The 14326-nt window shown below is 38.2% G+C and overlaps 2 protein-coding genes across 2 annotated transcripts in view; one reads left to right on the forward strand and one right to left on the reverse strand.

The window, feature by feature from the left end:
* The window catches only part of tmem163a (transmembrane protein 163a), a 29180-nt gene extending 19345 nt beyond the window's left edge, over positions 1–9835 (reverse strand). The window contains exons 1-2 of the mRNA XM_043249058.1: positions 7450–9835; positions 4161–4280 (exon numbers count right to left, since the gene is read on the reverse strand). Coding sequence (XP_043104993.1) covers positions 4161–4280; positions 7450–7639 — 310 coding nt within the window. The 5' untranslated portion in view covers positions 7640–9835. The remainder of the gene's footprint in view (positions 1–4160; positions 4281–7449) is intronic.
* A 184-nt stretch (positions 9836–10019) lies between these two features.
* Positions 10020–14296, forward strand: acmsd (aminocarboxymuconate semialdehyde decarboxylase). Its single transcript, XM_043249057.1, has 10 exons — positions 10020–10212; positions 10732–10776; positions 11934–12030; positions 12203–12252; positions 12515–12751; positions 12839–12932; positions 13093–13188; positions 13311–13483; positions 13769–13867; positions 13985–14296. The coding sequence occupies exons 1-10, from the start codon at positions 10156–10158 to the stop codon at positions 14045–14047; spliced, it is 1011 nt and encodes a 336-aa protein (XP_043104992.1). The 5' UTR covers positions 10020–10155; the 3' UTR covers positions 14048–14296.
* Positions 14297–14326: the final 30 nt, after the last annotated feature.

Raw genomic sequence — 14326 nt, forward strand, 5'->3', positions numbered from 1 at the left:
CAGATTTCTCAGTACACATACTGGGTTAATTAACATAATGGATTACGTCATTGTAAAATACTGTATGACACGTTGAAATTATATTAATCGGAAGATTGAAATCTATGAGATTTTCTCTTTTATGAAATGTAAAAAATAATATTTAAAACAGATCCTAATTGTGAAATCACTGCTGGATAGAGATACCAAACATGACAGTGACTGATGAAAGCAGAAACAAAACGCCAAGCTCTTTTGCTGATCGGTGCATTACAGTGTAAAAAGTAATTGGGTGGAACTAATAAGACATGGAGCTATCTGTAAATTTTGCTTAATGCTCATATAACATCCATCTTATGAAACGTTATCTGACAGGTTGATAGCATATGTGTTTCTTTGACCACACAAATCTTGTATGCGGCATGTAATATTATACAGTATCTGACCAAAGAAACTGTTCACCAACAATTAAATGCACGCTCCTCATAGAATGACAATAAACCAGCGACATATGCAGATTAATTCATTAGAACCTAACTGCATCAAATACACTGTTTAGCTTTAATAATAATTTTTTTGTCAAATATACAAGTGCACACATATCATATGATAAGGGAATGTTAACAATGCATGCTAATCTATTCAGCCGAACTACTGAACAAGACTGAATTGGAGAATACAATTTCTTTCCAAGAAATATCATGTATATATTATATTACACTGAATCTTAAATAGCTACAAAGCGAGACTTTAATCTTTTTAACAGAAATACTGCCCTAGATAAGAGTTTTTCAGCTCTCTTTAAAATATATATGAGAACAAATGAGACATTTAAGCAGAACAAGGGGCTTTATGCTGTTGTAGATGTGTGGAACTTAAAAGATCAGATAAATTAGTCATGGAACAAAATCTGTGCTAAAAATGATTAAAAACTGTTTCAAATAGTGTTAATTAACAGTAAGTAATTTAGGATGATTTGGGTGAAACGGTCTCTTATTTAATCCTTTGCTTAAAAGACTAAACCCACCCAATCTTTGCTATTATTTACTGAGAAGTAAATGTCTCAGTAAAGAGAAGTTTACTTAGGACAAGCAGCAGTATACAATAAACTAAAAATCTTTCTTGTAAATCGAATCAATTAATCGCGAATCCAAATCGCATTTAGTACTAAAGGTCATTTCATTGATTCAGAGAAAAACTGAAACCAAAAAAAGTTGAATAACAACTTTAAAACTTTAGTCTGTCCAACACACAAAGATACCATATGGTTTCAGAAGACTCAGAGTAAACTGAATGCTAAGATGGATCACATTTATGATACTGTTATGGCGCTTGTGCATCATTTTTGAAGCTTGGAAACTCCAGTCCTAACATCATTCAAAAACTTTTGTGTAAGAGAATCATACAAGTTTGATAAGATATGAGGGAGAAGATGATAACAGAATTTTTGTTTTGAATTAACTATCCCGTTAACAATTGCTGAAATGTTCCACTAGACTAGAGTATATCCTGACTGACACTGATTGAAAAAGTCAGTAGAGCAAGCAAACAGTTCCCGCTGTAAGCCTCAATAAATCTCTGAGCTTTCCAAATAAGATGCATTGCCTGAACATAGTTTTTATTATGTATTTTCCCTTGAGATTCTGTAAGAATGCTTTCAGATTCGGGCGCATCATATGATTTTCCAACTCACTTCCATGAAATATCGGGGAAATACAAGTATTTAGGCCAAACCACGAAAACAAAGCTCGGTGCTCATCTCCTCAGAATCCAAAGACGGTCACAAGCCCAACACCCCTGGCATCACAAGAGTCCTGATGTCTGTTTTGTCAAGAACGATTTTGTACAGTGTAAGTGTGACTGTGCTATAGAGAGACAGTGCAGTTCTGCCACATCTTATACGTTACGAAACACGGAGGACAAGTTAAACTTGCTGTTTCAGCATGAGACATTCAGACTGCTCATGGATGGCTGAGCCACGGGCTTTACATAAATTAACGCTACGAAGGCAGAGAAAATCAACTGGTACAAGCTGAAGTCACAGAACTTTTACGTCTCTTACAACACAGAGAGTATTGTCGTGTCAAATGTCCAACAACCGTATGATTTATCGCTGAAGACAACTCGTGACAAACACGCTGTCAGCTTCACATGGGCCAAATGCCAACTTCCTCTTCTCTGTTAAACATCACGTTACGACATAAAGATTACAAACAGACAAATATGATATAATGAACATGATATATAAGAGCACCTGGAAGTACGGTTTCGTGTGTGTGTTTTTTTTTTTTGAGATACAGGTGAACGTAAGCAGATAAATATAAAAACCTTAAAGCTACAGGGGATGAGAAATTGTTTTGATTTTCATTTTAAGGCCGTTGCATAAATCTTCATTCCTCTCAGCTTTTATCCTCAAATAATGCCTTTTCAATTTAATTTAACCTGCTACTTTCGAAAGATGCATGTTTACAAAACAGGTGTGCTTTACATAGCACAATGCCTTGCGATCCTTAATGACTGAGACAAATGTAAAATGAAGATGATTAGACAGAATGAGGAAGTCACTTTGGCAGGAACCAAGAATGAGCTGGAAACCAGATACTGAAATGTTCTGTAAACCCTTCACATTTAGCTTCTCCTTCATTTCGTCTTCAGGCTTTATCATCACATACCGTGTTTCGGTGTTATTTATTGAAAGCACATTTATTCTAATGACATACTGTGTAGAAGACCTCTTTGTCCTAGTTCTCTCTAAATCAAGGGTGTGAAGACAGAAAAAGCATCAAAGAAACAAGGTTGTTTGTACATTCTGAGATCTTTGACATTTTAAAAGAGAATCTGCTTCGCAAATGTTACACCTCCCTTTAAAATGGGCAAAATTCCTCATGCGGTCTTATGAGGAGTTAAGAGGCTAATGTCAAGAATGTTTTAATGCCAAGGAACCTATTGGGAATGACCCTCTCCTGTTTTAAAGGTATAAAGCTACACATTTAGCAGCTTAGTAGAATGTAGAAAAGACAACAGAGGCAAGAAAAAATCCCAATAAAGAATCAATGCGAACCATCACTGGATATATGTACAAAAATGAAAAGAAAAAACATGCAATGCACTACTTTTACACTACATTGCGGCATTTCTTTCTGAGACTGATAAGTGTTGTGCCTATGTATTAATCGTGCATGGCAAGAGGGATTCAACACTAAATAAATTACACACATCAGCTTTAAATAGCAGTGGAGGTGCTGATCTGATTTTTCACCTGACAAAATGCACAAGTCATCTGCAAGACTGCTAAAATATAAGCACACTCCATTCTGCTCATAAATCTGATATCTTCCCAAATAATTTAAGAAAAATTAGGTACGTTTTACAGACACATTTTTTTTTTACCACAGTTTTTTACTATTGCATGACATTTATAAATGCATAAAAATACAAATAAAAATAAATACATTTATTTAAAATTATTTATTTAAACTAACATTATCAAGACGATGGAATAAAGGTTTCCTGTAATTAGCAAAACCCACCTCAACAACTAGTACTGTTACTACTACTACTAATAATAATAATATTTAAGAACTATAGCTCTGTAATGCCAACTGTTCTGTCCGCCTACACGTCGCAGTGGCCAGTTCTAGCCTAAACTTGAATGTACTGAAGACTGTGTCTGCCAGTTCTAGTCTCAACTAGCTGCCCATCCTGATGGATGTTACTGGCAGTTAAAGCAAATCTCACAAAGCCAGGGCTTTGACTCAACAGCATAAGGTCCGGTCCACACTGCAGCTTATTTAGGCCAAAAATGGACCACTTAGAGAGGAAGAGATACTGAAATTTAATACGCTATTTAGGGAGCGTTTCGTTTATCTTAAATTCATTACACCACGGTAATAGACTGAAAATAAAAGCTAGACATGAAAAACATAGACTGTGGGGCATCACTGTAAATGGTTGTACAAAAAATGTGTAATTGGACTAATTATAATTCAGTCAGCCAGTAAGAATGAAGCTTGCCAGCCTGAGAAGGTAATATTTTCCAGTTTTGTATGTAACGTGCACCAGACAGTCAGTGAACAGACTGTGGGTGGTTTGTGGGTGATTGAAACTACTTCTAACCTGAACTAGCTGAACATCCTGAAGGCTGCCTGCCACAGCCAGGAAAAGCATCACCATAAACTTACTGAAGCCTGCCACAGCCAGGATGAGAGTCACCACAATGGAGATCCAGGACACCCACAAAGCTTTCTTCCTGTAACTCTGAGCTTCATGAGGCTTCAGGCGCATGCTGCTCTCCAAGAGACCTGTCAAAAGAGTAAATAAAACACTGGTTAAAAGCCATTATACAATTAAATTAAGTGCACTAGGAGAACAAACAAGAGGGGCTGATTATTTACTCACTGGACCTTGACAGGCATCGAGCCTGAGGAGGGTAGCGATATTAAAGAGCTTTATGTCAGACGCAAAGATGAGCAGAAATGAATCTGTACTGTCAGAGGGACACTGTTTAATTAGCAGAGAAAAATGGTTTCAACAAGATTTAGATGCCAGTTTATCATATATCATGTCACTAAGGACATGACTTTAAAAGCAGATTGCGAACAGCCCTGGGAGATTTTTAGCTATTGGAAGATGAGACAGCGATGAAAGCATGTTTTCACCTCAGAGTAAAATAACAAAGAGTCAACTGAGCCTATTAAAATGTATTTGTGACTTTATATATCAAAACAAATGTATATCTTGCTGTTTGACTTCACATAACATAATGCACAGTACTAATATTTTTGTGGAAACCATGACATCTTTTCTTTCTGAATTCTTTGATAAACAGGGCGTTCAAAAGAACTTTTCGAAACAGAAACTTTTTGTAAAATTAAACATGTCTTTACTGTGATTTTTAATAAATTCACCACATCTTTGCTGAATAAAAGCATTCAATCTTACTGATCCCTGCATCTGTGTCCCTTAACGGGGTATTTATCAAGGCATTATTTGAGATAGATTCTACACAACAGGTCACAAATTCAATCCACGAGTGTAATTATGAATAAAACTAAGTGAACAGAATCAGCAGAACCTGTGGACTGTCTATTGTATGGCCTACACGCAATGTTTGCATTGTGCTGTGTTTGCCAAAGATATATGCCTTTGTCATCTGTTCAAAATGAATGGCAGCTATGTGGTGGGGGACAGTGGGTGGCTGTGTATATCTTCCCCCATGCTCACCAAACCGATCTGCCGGCCTGTGGAAGTCACATGCAGAGGGTTATGAGCGCCGAGTCAATAGGTGGTCAGTCGGTGTGATTGTAAGAGCTGGGGAATGTGGCCACTCACATGATTTATTTCATCAGTCAGAATCGTAAGAATGTTTTGCTCTCACACAAATGTAGCCTAAACTATTCCATTTATGAAACCACGCTCCAAAGCTGAACTTTGTACTTACTGATCTATTAAAGTGAATTTTCTCACTACGTTCCCAATGCAAAGTCTAGACTATAGGCACATAAAATGAGCCGAAACTCGACAGGAAGGTCTTGCCCCCGCTCCGTCTGTCTGCTAATCATGTGGAAGCAGGACATCCACATGACCCAGCATTTCTTCCATGCCTAATAGGGTTTGCATGAAAGAGAGAGAAACATTCCTTTTGATGGCTTAAAAGACATCGGCTAAAAGATTTGGTTTTTAATCAGCTAGGAAAACCTGCATGCGGAATTAAGCAATTTTGGCATTAATAATACAACTTGGAAAAAACGGGATATGCTTCTTTCCAAAAACATATTCCTTGGCCGCATGTCCAAATTCAATAAATAGATGAAAAAATGATTTTAATACATTAGTTCAATTAACTGTTTGACCATCTAATCTATCACAGAGCATAAGTAGAAAAAATATACAAAATCTGAATCTTTTCTTAAAAATGTAAGACAGCAGTGCTAACAATTCTGCCAGTTGGACATGGTGGCTTAACGGTTATCTTTCATTTATGTGCCAAGAATTTACTGAAGCCTGCCAATGCAGTTCTATAAACTAGTTGGCCATCATGATGGCTGCCACTGCCTGTTTAAGTAACCGCAAGTCTTGAGAGGAGAGACCTTATTCGAAGTATACGATACCAAAATAGCAGGCTGTGCTCCAAGTCCTGAGACTGTAAACAACAGACTGCTCCCTTTAACTAAAACTCCTGTTTCGGTTTCTTCGTTAATTTGTCTTTTTCTTAGGCTTCTTAGTCTCATTCGAATGCCCCCACACTTTCACCAGTGGAGATTTGAAGGGTCTTATGAATTATTCAGCATTTCAAACTGATTGCACTGGGGGTGGGGGGGTGCTACAGCATGCAGCCAAACTCAGATCCTGCAGGTGCAGAGACTAATGCTGCCTCAGGGGTGGAAGTGCTGATGTGAGATCAGATGCACCTCTGAACAGCTCCGCTGGACGCGTGAGTCAGTGTAGATTCAGTTTGAGGACTAGCAGAAACTTAAGTTTCCGGTATTTTACAGCAGGGACGTAACTACAGCGTTTCTTCTCTCCGAATGGTTTTGTTTCGCAATAACATGCAGGTTAACAAAAGTCCGAATAAGTCTGGTGCAATTAAAAAAAAACGTTCTGAGATTTGATTAGAACACACAATTTTGACTCATTTATGATGTCACAAACAACTCATTTCTAACCACTTCCTATCAACACAAACACAATAAACAAATCTTATGAAGGTTCAATCACACACATATATATTTATATATATATATATATATATATATATATATATATATATATATATATATATATATATATATATTAGTTACTAATTAGTAATATACTAATTAGTTACACAGAAATAATTTTTTGTGTAAGTCACATTTTATTATATTTTATTGTATGTATTGTAGTATTCACCCAATTGAATCCCGAAGAAGATCGCACCGTGACATAATACACGCATGCCTTTAGCACTCTAATAAAGTTCATAATAATAACACAATAAACTAAATATAGCCTACACGATGCATTTGAATATCCACAAGACATTTTTTTTCCGAACGTGAAACTTGGCGGGCCGCTTTTTGCTGAAGTGCCAAAGAGACTCAATGCGACACAGAGCGCGACGTGACGAAACTGAATGAAACAAACGAAGCCGCTCCACCGAAACAATATTTCTATGTAACAACCATCTCTTCACTTCCAAGCTAAACGTATTTTGTTCTAGCCTACTGTCAAACTAGTCGATCTTGCGCGATGTTTCCTCTCTCCGCCGTGTTTCTTAACTTAAACCGCGAGTGTTTTGTGCTCACCTGAATTATTAATATCCTGAAGAGCGCGTGCGTGCTCTCCCGGACCGCAACCCTCTCCAGCCTTTCGGTCTCGAAATCAATCACTTTAAAGAATCTCATTGCGATTAAAAGCCTTTCTGAAACAACTCCAGAAAAGTAGCTATCGCTCGATCTGTTGTGCGTTGGAGAGATGAGGTGTGTTTACCTTGGCCCTCGACGCTGTCTGTGATTTTCATCTCCTGGTCCCGGTCCACATCGAAAGGATCGCCCTGACTCCCTCTTTTGGGGAGGTTCGGATCCTGGGCAGCGGCGCATTGTCCGTTTCGCACGGCCGACGGGTCCACGACGGTCGGATTGGGAACGGGGCACGGATCAGAAGTCGCACTGTCCGTCATGTTTGTTTCTAATCTTCTTTTCCGAAATCAGATGAAGCCTTCAGTGCGTGATCTCACGTCGAAGTGCGACGCGCAGCCATCCAGTGGCAGCGTTAAGGGTAGCGGAGCGGAGATGCGGAGATAAACGCAATCTGCCCAGCATCAGCAACGGACCCCCACCCCACCCCACCCTCCCACCGAGAACAACTCCAATCCGAGCGCAAGAACTGCAGCCACCCCACTCAAATCATGGGGACGAGGAAGACGTTGTCTGCTTTCAACATAGCTTGACTTTTGCACGTTATCTGATCGAGGCGGAAAAGCACAGTTGTGGGTTGAAGCCGAACTGTTACTTTGAGAACCGATCTTGTCAGGTGCCGTCGATAGCCTGCCTGCCACATAGCGCTGTCAGATAGTGACTAACTTATATTAAGATTTTTTGCTTCCAAGTTTTGTTATTCGTTCAAGTCTTAAATAGGCCAGCGGCAGTACTATACAATATGTAACGCTTGTTTTAAATACAAATAAGCAACTAATTTATATTTGAATAGGTCATTTAGGTTTAAGAATGCGATGCAGGTAAGGTGCGTTCACATTTAACCTGTAGGCCACCGTTGTTTCTTTGAGTCGGTCAGGCTAGTTGAACGGCAGAAAGTTGCTTGGTTTGAAAGTGAATGAGTGTGAAGGGGGAAAGGATTTTTGCTCGAAATTGTTGAGAAAAAAGTGGCCGAATAAATTTAAAGCGCCAAGCTTCGCAAGCAGCAGACAGGATTAAAATCAAGTGGAACGAGAAAGCAGTAACTAAAATTTAGGTTGGGTTCACAAGATAATCTGCTGACTTTGAGCCGAATTCTCCCCTTCCCACAATCCTCGGTAATGTCCCGATTGTCTTGGTGGTTCTAACGACTATTTTATCAGATTTTCCTGTGGTGTGATGTGTGCAAAGAGTGACTGAATCTGCTCGGAAAAACACCGATATTTAACATGTTGAATATTTACGACCGGAAGTCCTTAAGTGTGTGTGTAAAATATCACGTGAAACGAAACAATATCCAATCAGAAGGCGAGCCGACCGAAGCGCGATAACAGACACGAAGCAGCACACAAGCATTGACAACAGAGTGTTTATACAATGTATAATTTATTCTCAAGTCTCGGGAGATTTTGCGAGATTTCCTGTGTTCACGGCGCGCTCTGGATGTAAATGTGTTCGTGTGCGTTACACACTAGGAGCAAAACGGTGAAATCTAGGATTTTTTGTCCTCGTTTGTTGTCTCTCACATTTTAAGAATCTCATAAAATAAAAATTAAAAAAAAAAAAAAAAACTTTTAGTGTGTACCCAGCCTTAATGACGATCCAGTCCGGGATTTCATTTTCATCATCAGCGAGAGAAACCCACTCCGATCCATGAACAGGGTTCCAGCACTAAGAAGTCATGTTTTTGTCGTTCAGTCATTGCCGCTGTCTATAGTGAGATAAACCCGCTTCAAGCCGCTTTTGCAGGCAAAAGTCACACACAATTTCGTTTTCATAGAAAATAATAAATGAGAACATAGTCACTATTCAGATTTCACGTAGCTCCGCCCTTTATGTAGCTCCGCCCTTTTCAGTGTTCACATGTATTTCGTGCCATTTAGAAATAAACGTCTGTTTTTAAAGTGTTCCCGGTCTATTTGTCACGACACCCGCTTCGAACATTACAATACGCTACCTACACATAAAAACTTTTGTTAACTCTACAACAAGCAGCCTAAATGCACTTGATAACAGAACTACCGCGAGCGATTTTGCCGTGATTTTGTCGTGTATTATCACGTGATACCGGTGAGGCAATTTTTAAAAATGAAAACTGAACCTGTTTAACCCCCATTAATAATTATTACCGAGAATACAGTACGTAGAATAGGTTATATCGACTACGTTGTAATTAAAAGCACACTTTTCTTAAAAGTAGAATTTTACTGTTAAGTTATCAAATCAATTTTAGTTTATATATTTCAAACATAATTCAATATTGCATTATTCGCATAGTTATAAACCTGAACAACCAATGTCAATGAAAAGGTTTTCAGCCTGTAGCGTCTGGCGCCCTGCCTCCAGCAGCCGCTAGAGGGCACTGTTGTGGAGGATGTGAAATAATCAAATAGATCGTCCCTGAATCTATTGAAATACTCATAAAAGTAATTGCAAACAGCAGTCTCTCCTTGTGATTTTTTTAAAGCTTATTTTTGTGTTAATTATTTTTAACAATCGGTATTACACCAACGGTTAAGTCTGCCAAATATTTCACAAGTTACAAAGACATTAATTTGTTCAGACAATAGTTTTGAATTTGCAGACGGGTAATAAAAAGCCATACTGGTCGGTGTGCCTCTTTTCAGGGGTTTTCATTGGGTCATTTTTGAAGACAGGACAGGGGTGGGTTTGTCTTCTGTTTTACACACTGCTGAACATTCACTACTGTAGAGGGTGAAGATTACGTTTACAAGGCTGACAAATCTCCAGGCCTACGATTTGAGCTCTCAGTATCAGCGGCATGAAGATTGATATTCATAATCATATTTTACCGATGGAATGGCCTGACCTGAAACAGGTAGGTTGCTTAAGGATGGAAATCTGTCTTTAAATAATGTGTTATCATAACATTGCATCGCTCATAACATATTTGTCAGCGGTTTTTCAATATTTAACATTTCCTTGCTTCTTCAGTCTTATAAACTGCCCTGCTGGGTTTTAATGTTGATCAGCTGTACATCTGTTCTGTTTTACCCCCATCATTTAATATATAGAAAATGTCTACATATTAAGAAAAATCTGCATGTCCAGTTTTAGATGATCAGATGCTGACGTTAACTGCTAAAGCAAAAACGGTGAAAGTGTTAAACAAGACTGCTTCTACCACTTTAAAATATGCATCTGTTAAATATTAATGAAAGTGTTTGATCGCTAACCCTGAACTTTACTGCTTGTTTATCTGAGCGGACCCTGTTAATCATTTCTCATTTCTTACCATGTTTTTATTTTACGTATTTCTTTCTATCAAATCAAATTCTATGAAACCATTTTATTATAATGTGAAATCACACCTTAAAGCTCTCTTCATGTTTCACAGAGATATGGATATGGTGGATTCATTCAACTCCACCATCACTGCAAAGTAAGTGTAACATTGCTAATATCCTCACTGGAACATGATAAACGCTCTTCTAGCACACCTTCTACACACCTGATCATTGCTCATGGAGAAAATCAGCTCAGTCTGCAGTTTAGTGTGATGATGGTAGAAGAACACCAGCTGGACGGAAAGGGTTCTGCATGCTTGGCCATAGATCCAGCTGGCATGATCTCCTGCGAGCTCTTCCAGAGAGAAAGTGTGAGCGTGTGTTACGACCCCCGTGAGGAAAGAGTGGGCAGCGGAGACAGATCTGATCCTCCACTCTGAGCAGGAGGATGTTAAAGCATCTGCCAGCTTCCTTTATACCTGCAGGCCTTTAGAGTAATTGGATTGTTCTGTGCCGCGCTTCAGCTGGTGTCTCGGGTGGTTTCTGGTCTACTCGGACGCTCGGCTTATTCTCTTCTTCGGTGCAGCAGGAGGAACTCTAAAACAGAAACACTGAATAAACATAAGAATAACGTACAGAACTGCTAATTAAAACATTTTGATGCGAGTCACTGCAGCAGCCCAGTTTTCTGCAGTAATTCTTCTACAGGCTTCACTGCTTTTCTTGTCGAACCAAATGAGCAAGACTTCCTAGAAAGCACGCATTCTTGAGAATATCGGCAGGATGGGAGTGCTTGTGTGTGTGTGTGTGTGTGTGTGTGTGTGTGTGTGTGTGTGTGTGTGGAAAAAGAGGACAGCAGGCCTTCCCTGCTCTCCCTGTCTGAGCAGCTGTAGAGCTCCACATGGGGTTCGGCTTCAGTAAAATGTCAGACTAAAACCAGTTCACCTTGAGCTGAACAAAACGACTGCTGCATATATAAACACACTTTCATGAATCTTACCATTTTAGCTGTCTATTATTAAACGTGCCTTATAATGCATAAACAACAATATAGACTGAATAACTGCGATAATGGTAAATGTAGCAAAAACTTTCATCGTAATGCAGATGAACACTGATTGTTGATTGAAAAAGTGCTTGTCACTCTAAAAAAATTGGCACCTCCTTCCAAACTAAAGTCCAATGCACTGAATAACTATGCTTTTGACCTCTCTCCACACTGCCACCAAGTGGCTGGAAATACAAAGTGTGGGAATGTCAGATTTGGCTATTTCATCCTGTTGAAAATACAGCATGGGTTTGTGTGTCACAGGAAGAAGCTAAAATGATGAAGGATGGAAAATTGTTTAGAGTGATCCAGGAAAACTGCTGGGATGCAGAGGCTCGCATTCGAGATATGGACAAGCATGGTAAAGACCTCAAATCTCACATGATTTTTTGGTTTTGTTTTCTGATGCTTTTTTTATCAAATAAAAAATATGTTTTATATCTGAAATACGTATATTTCTACATTGTCCTCAGACCAGTTCAACAGTTCATAGTTATATTCATTACCGATATATTTGTTTTCTTTTTTTTTAGGAGTGACGGTACAGGCCCTTTCCACTGTGCCCGTGATGTTCAGCTACTGGGTGAGACGTAACATGAAAATTAACATGAGAATTTAAGTGAAACGCTCTGTCATGTCCTTTTTTAAATATTAATATGTACCATTTGGGGTAAAAAAAAAATCCTTTAGCTTTTGTACCTTACAGTGCTAACCCAGTGACGGCTTTCTTTCTTTTAATACTTTTTTTCTCTATGTTAGTTTACATATTAGATCATATTAGAGATTAAAATCCTCTACGTGAATCACTTCTGCAGCTAAATTCTTCGTTCTCTGTATTTTTAAAGGCCAAACCCCACGACACACTGGACCTGTGTGGGATACTGAACGATGATCTGGCTGCTACAGTGAGGCGGTATCCAAAGCGTTTTGTTGGGCTGGGTACTCTGCCCATGCAGGCCCCAGATCTGGCCGTACAGGAGATGAGACGGTGTGTGAATCAGCTAGGCTTCCCTGGAGTACAAATTGGCTCTCATATAAACACATGGGACCTCAATGCTCCAGAGCTGTATCCTGTCTATGCTGTAAGGCAATTTGCTTTAAGTAGAACATGCCACAGTCACGCTAAAGTCAAGTATTCATAGCAGTTTAAAACCTGCCTCTTGCTACAGGCTGCTGAGGAACTCAATTGCTCAATATTTGTGCATCCATGGGACATGGAGACAGATGGTAGAATGGCAAAATACTGGCTGCCTTGGTTAGTTGGTGGGTTTGATTAAGTGTCTTGGTGTAACATTATATAGCTTTATGTATATATGTATATATATATATATATATATATATATATATATATATATATATATATATATATATATATATATATATATATATTTACAGTTGTTTATCTCCACGTTTCTTTCTGAAGGTATGCCAGCAGAAACTACAATGGCAGTTTGTTCGATGATTTTTGGAGGTGTTTTTGAAAGATTTCCCAAACTTAAGGTCTGCTTTGCACATGGAGGTAAAAAAAAATCTATTATTTTTTAGATAATCATTTAGATATTATTTATTGTAGAGCATAGGTTCTGAAGTTATAACCCTGAGATATAAAGATTTTTTTTTTGCTATCACTTTGGGTCTAAGGTGGTGCTTTCCCATACACCATTGGCCGAATTGAGCACGGCTTTAAAGTGCGGCCTGATCTTTGTGCAACCGACAACAAGATCAACCCACGCAAATACTTGGGATCTTTCTACACTGATTCTTTAGTGCATGACCCACTTTCACTGAAGTTACTCACGGATGTCATAGGAAAGGTAGTTTTTGGAATTTCAATTCTAACATCAAGAGTAATACAAAATCTTATATTTGTAATACAAGTGTAATACAAAATACTTGTAATATAAGAGACACAATAATATTTAGTTAGCACCTTACAGAAAGCTAGATGAACTCTAACTCTTGAAATGGCAAAGCTAGGATTTTCACATCTAGGACCTTTGTATTTGAAATAAAAGCTGTGCAGCAATATACACCTCTGATAATAGTTGCTATTTCAATTTTACTGCTTTACTTTTAACAAAAGATTCTATTTCTTGCAGGATAGAGTGATGTTAGGCACAGATTACCCATTTCCACTGGGGGAACTGGAGCCAGGCACATTAATTGAATCCATGGAAATGTTTGATAGTTCACTGAAGGTAAAAATAAAATATCTATCTTTCTATCTGTCTGTCTATCTGAATACAATATATTATTATTTCAAACATCAAATCTTGTCATTTTACAGCTCATCTTCATTGTACTCTTTTGTTTAGGATAAACTGCTTGCTGGGAATGCTCTGGAGTTTTTAGGACTATCAAGAAAACAGTTTGAGTGACTGAAGATGGCTGAAGTTGTGCTGATGCGTACAAGAAGATTGATTTTGTTACCGAAGAGCTAACATTTGGTCATAAAAATTAAACCTTGATTTGTTTTATTTTGTATTGATTGTATAATTTAAGTAAGACGCAATTCTTTGTTAAAAAAGCCTTGTTTAATGATTGAAAATGGTCAAATGAAAAGTGTAATAAATTGTAGCCTAAATACATTATGTTGAACCACAAAGAATAAACAATATTTATATTCACCTAGCCTATAAAAGGATGATGCATCTTTA

Source organism: Puntigrus tetrazona, chromosome 9 (genome assembly GCF_018831695.1).
Source record: "Puntigrus tetrazona isolate hp1 chromosome 9, ASM1883169v1, whole genome shotgun sequence".
Lineage (NCBI taxonomy): Eukaryota > Metazoa > Chordata > Actinopteri > Cypriniformes > Cyprinidae > Puntigrus > Puntigrus tetrazona.

Coding starts and splice junctions, on each gene's coding strand:
- acmsd (XM_043249057.1), top strand. CDS start 10,156: ATGAAGATTGATATTCATAATCATATTTTACCGATGGAATGGCCTGAC. Junction 10,213..10,731: donor AATGGCCTGACCTGAAACAG/GTAGGTTGCTTA, acceptor CATGTTTCACAG/AGATATGGATATGGTGGATT. Junction 13,189..13,310: donor GGTCTGCTTTGCACATGGAG/GTAAAAAAAAAT, acceptor TTTGGGTCTAAG/GTGGTGCTTTCCCATACACC.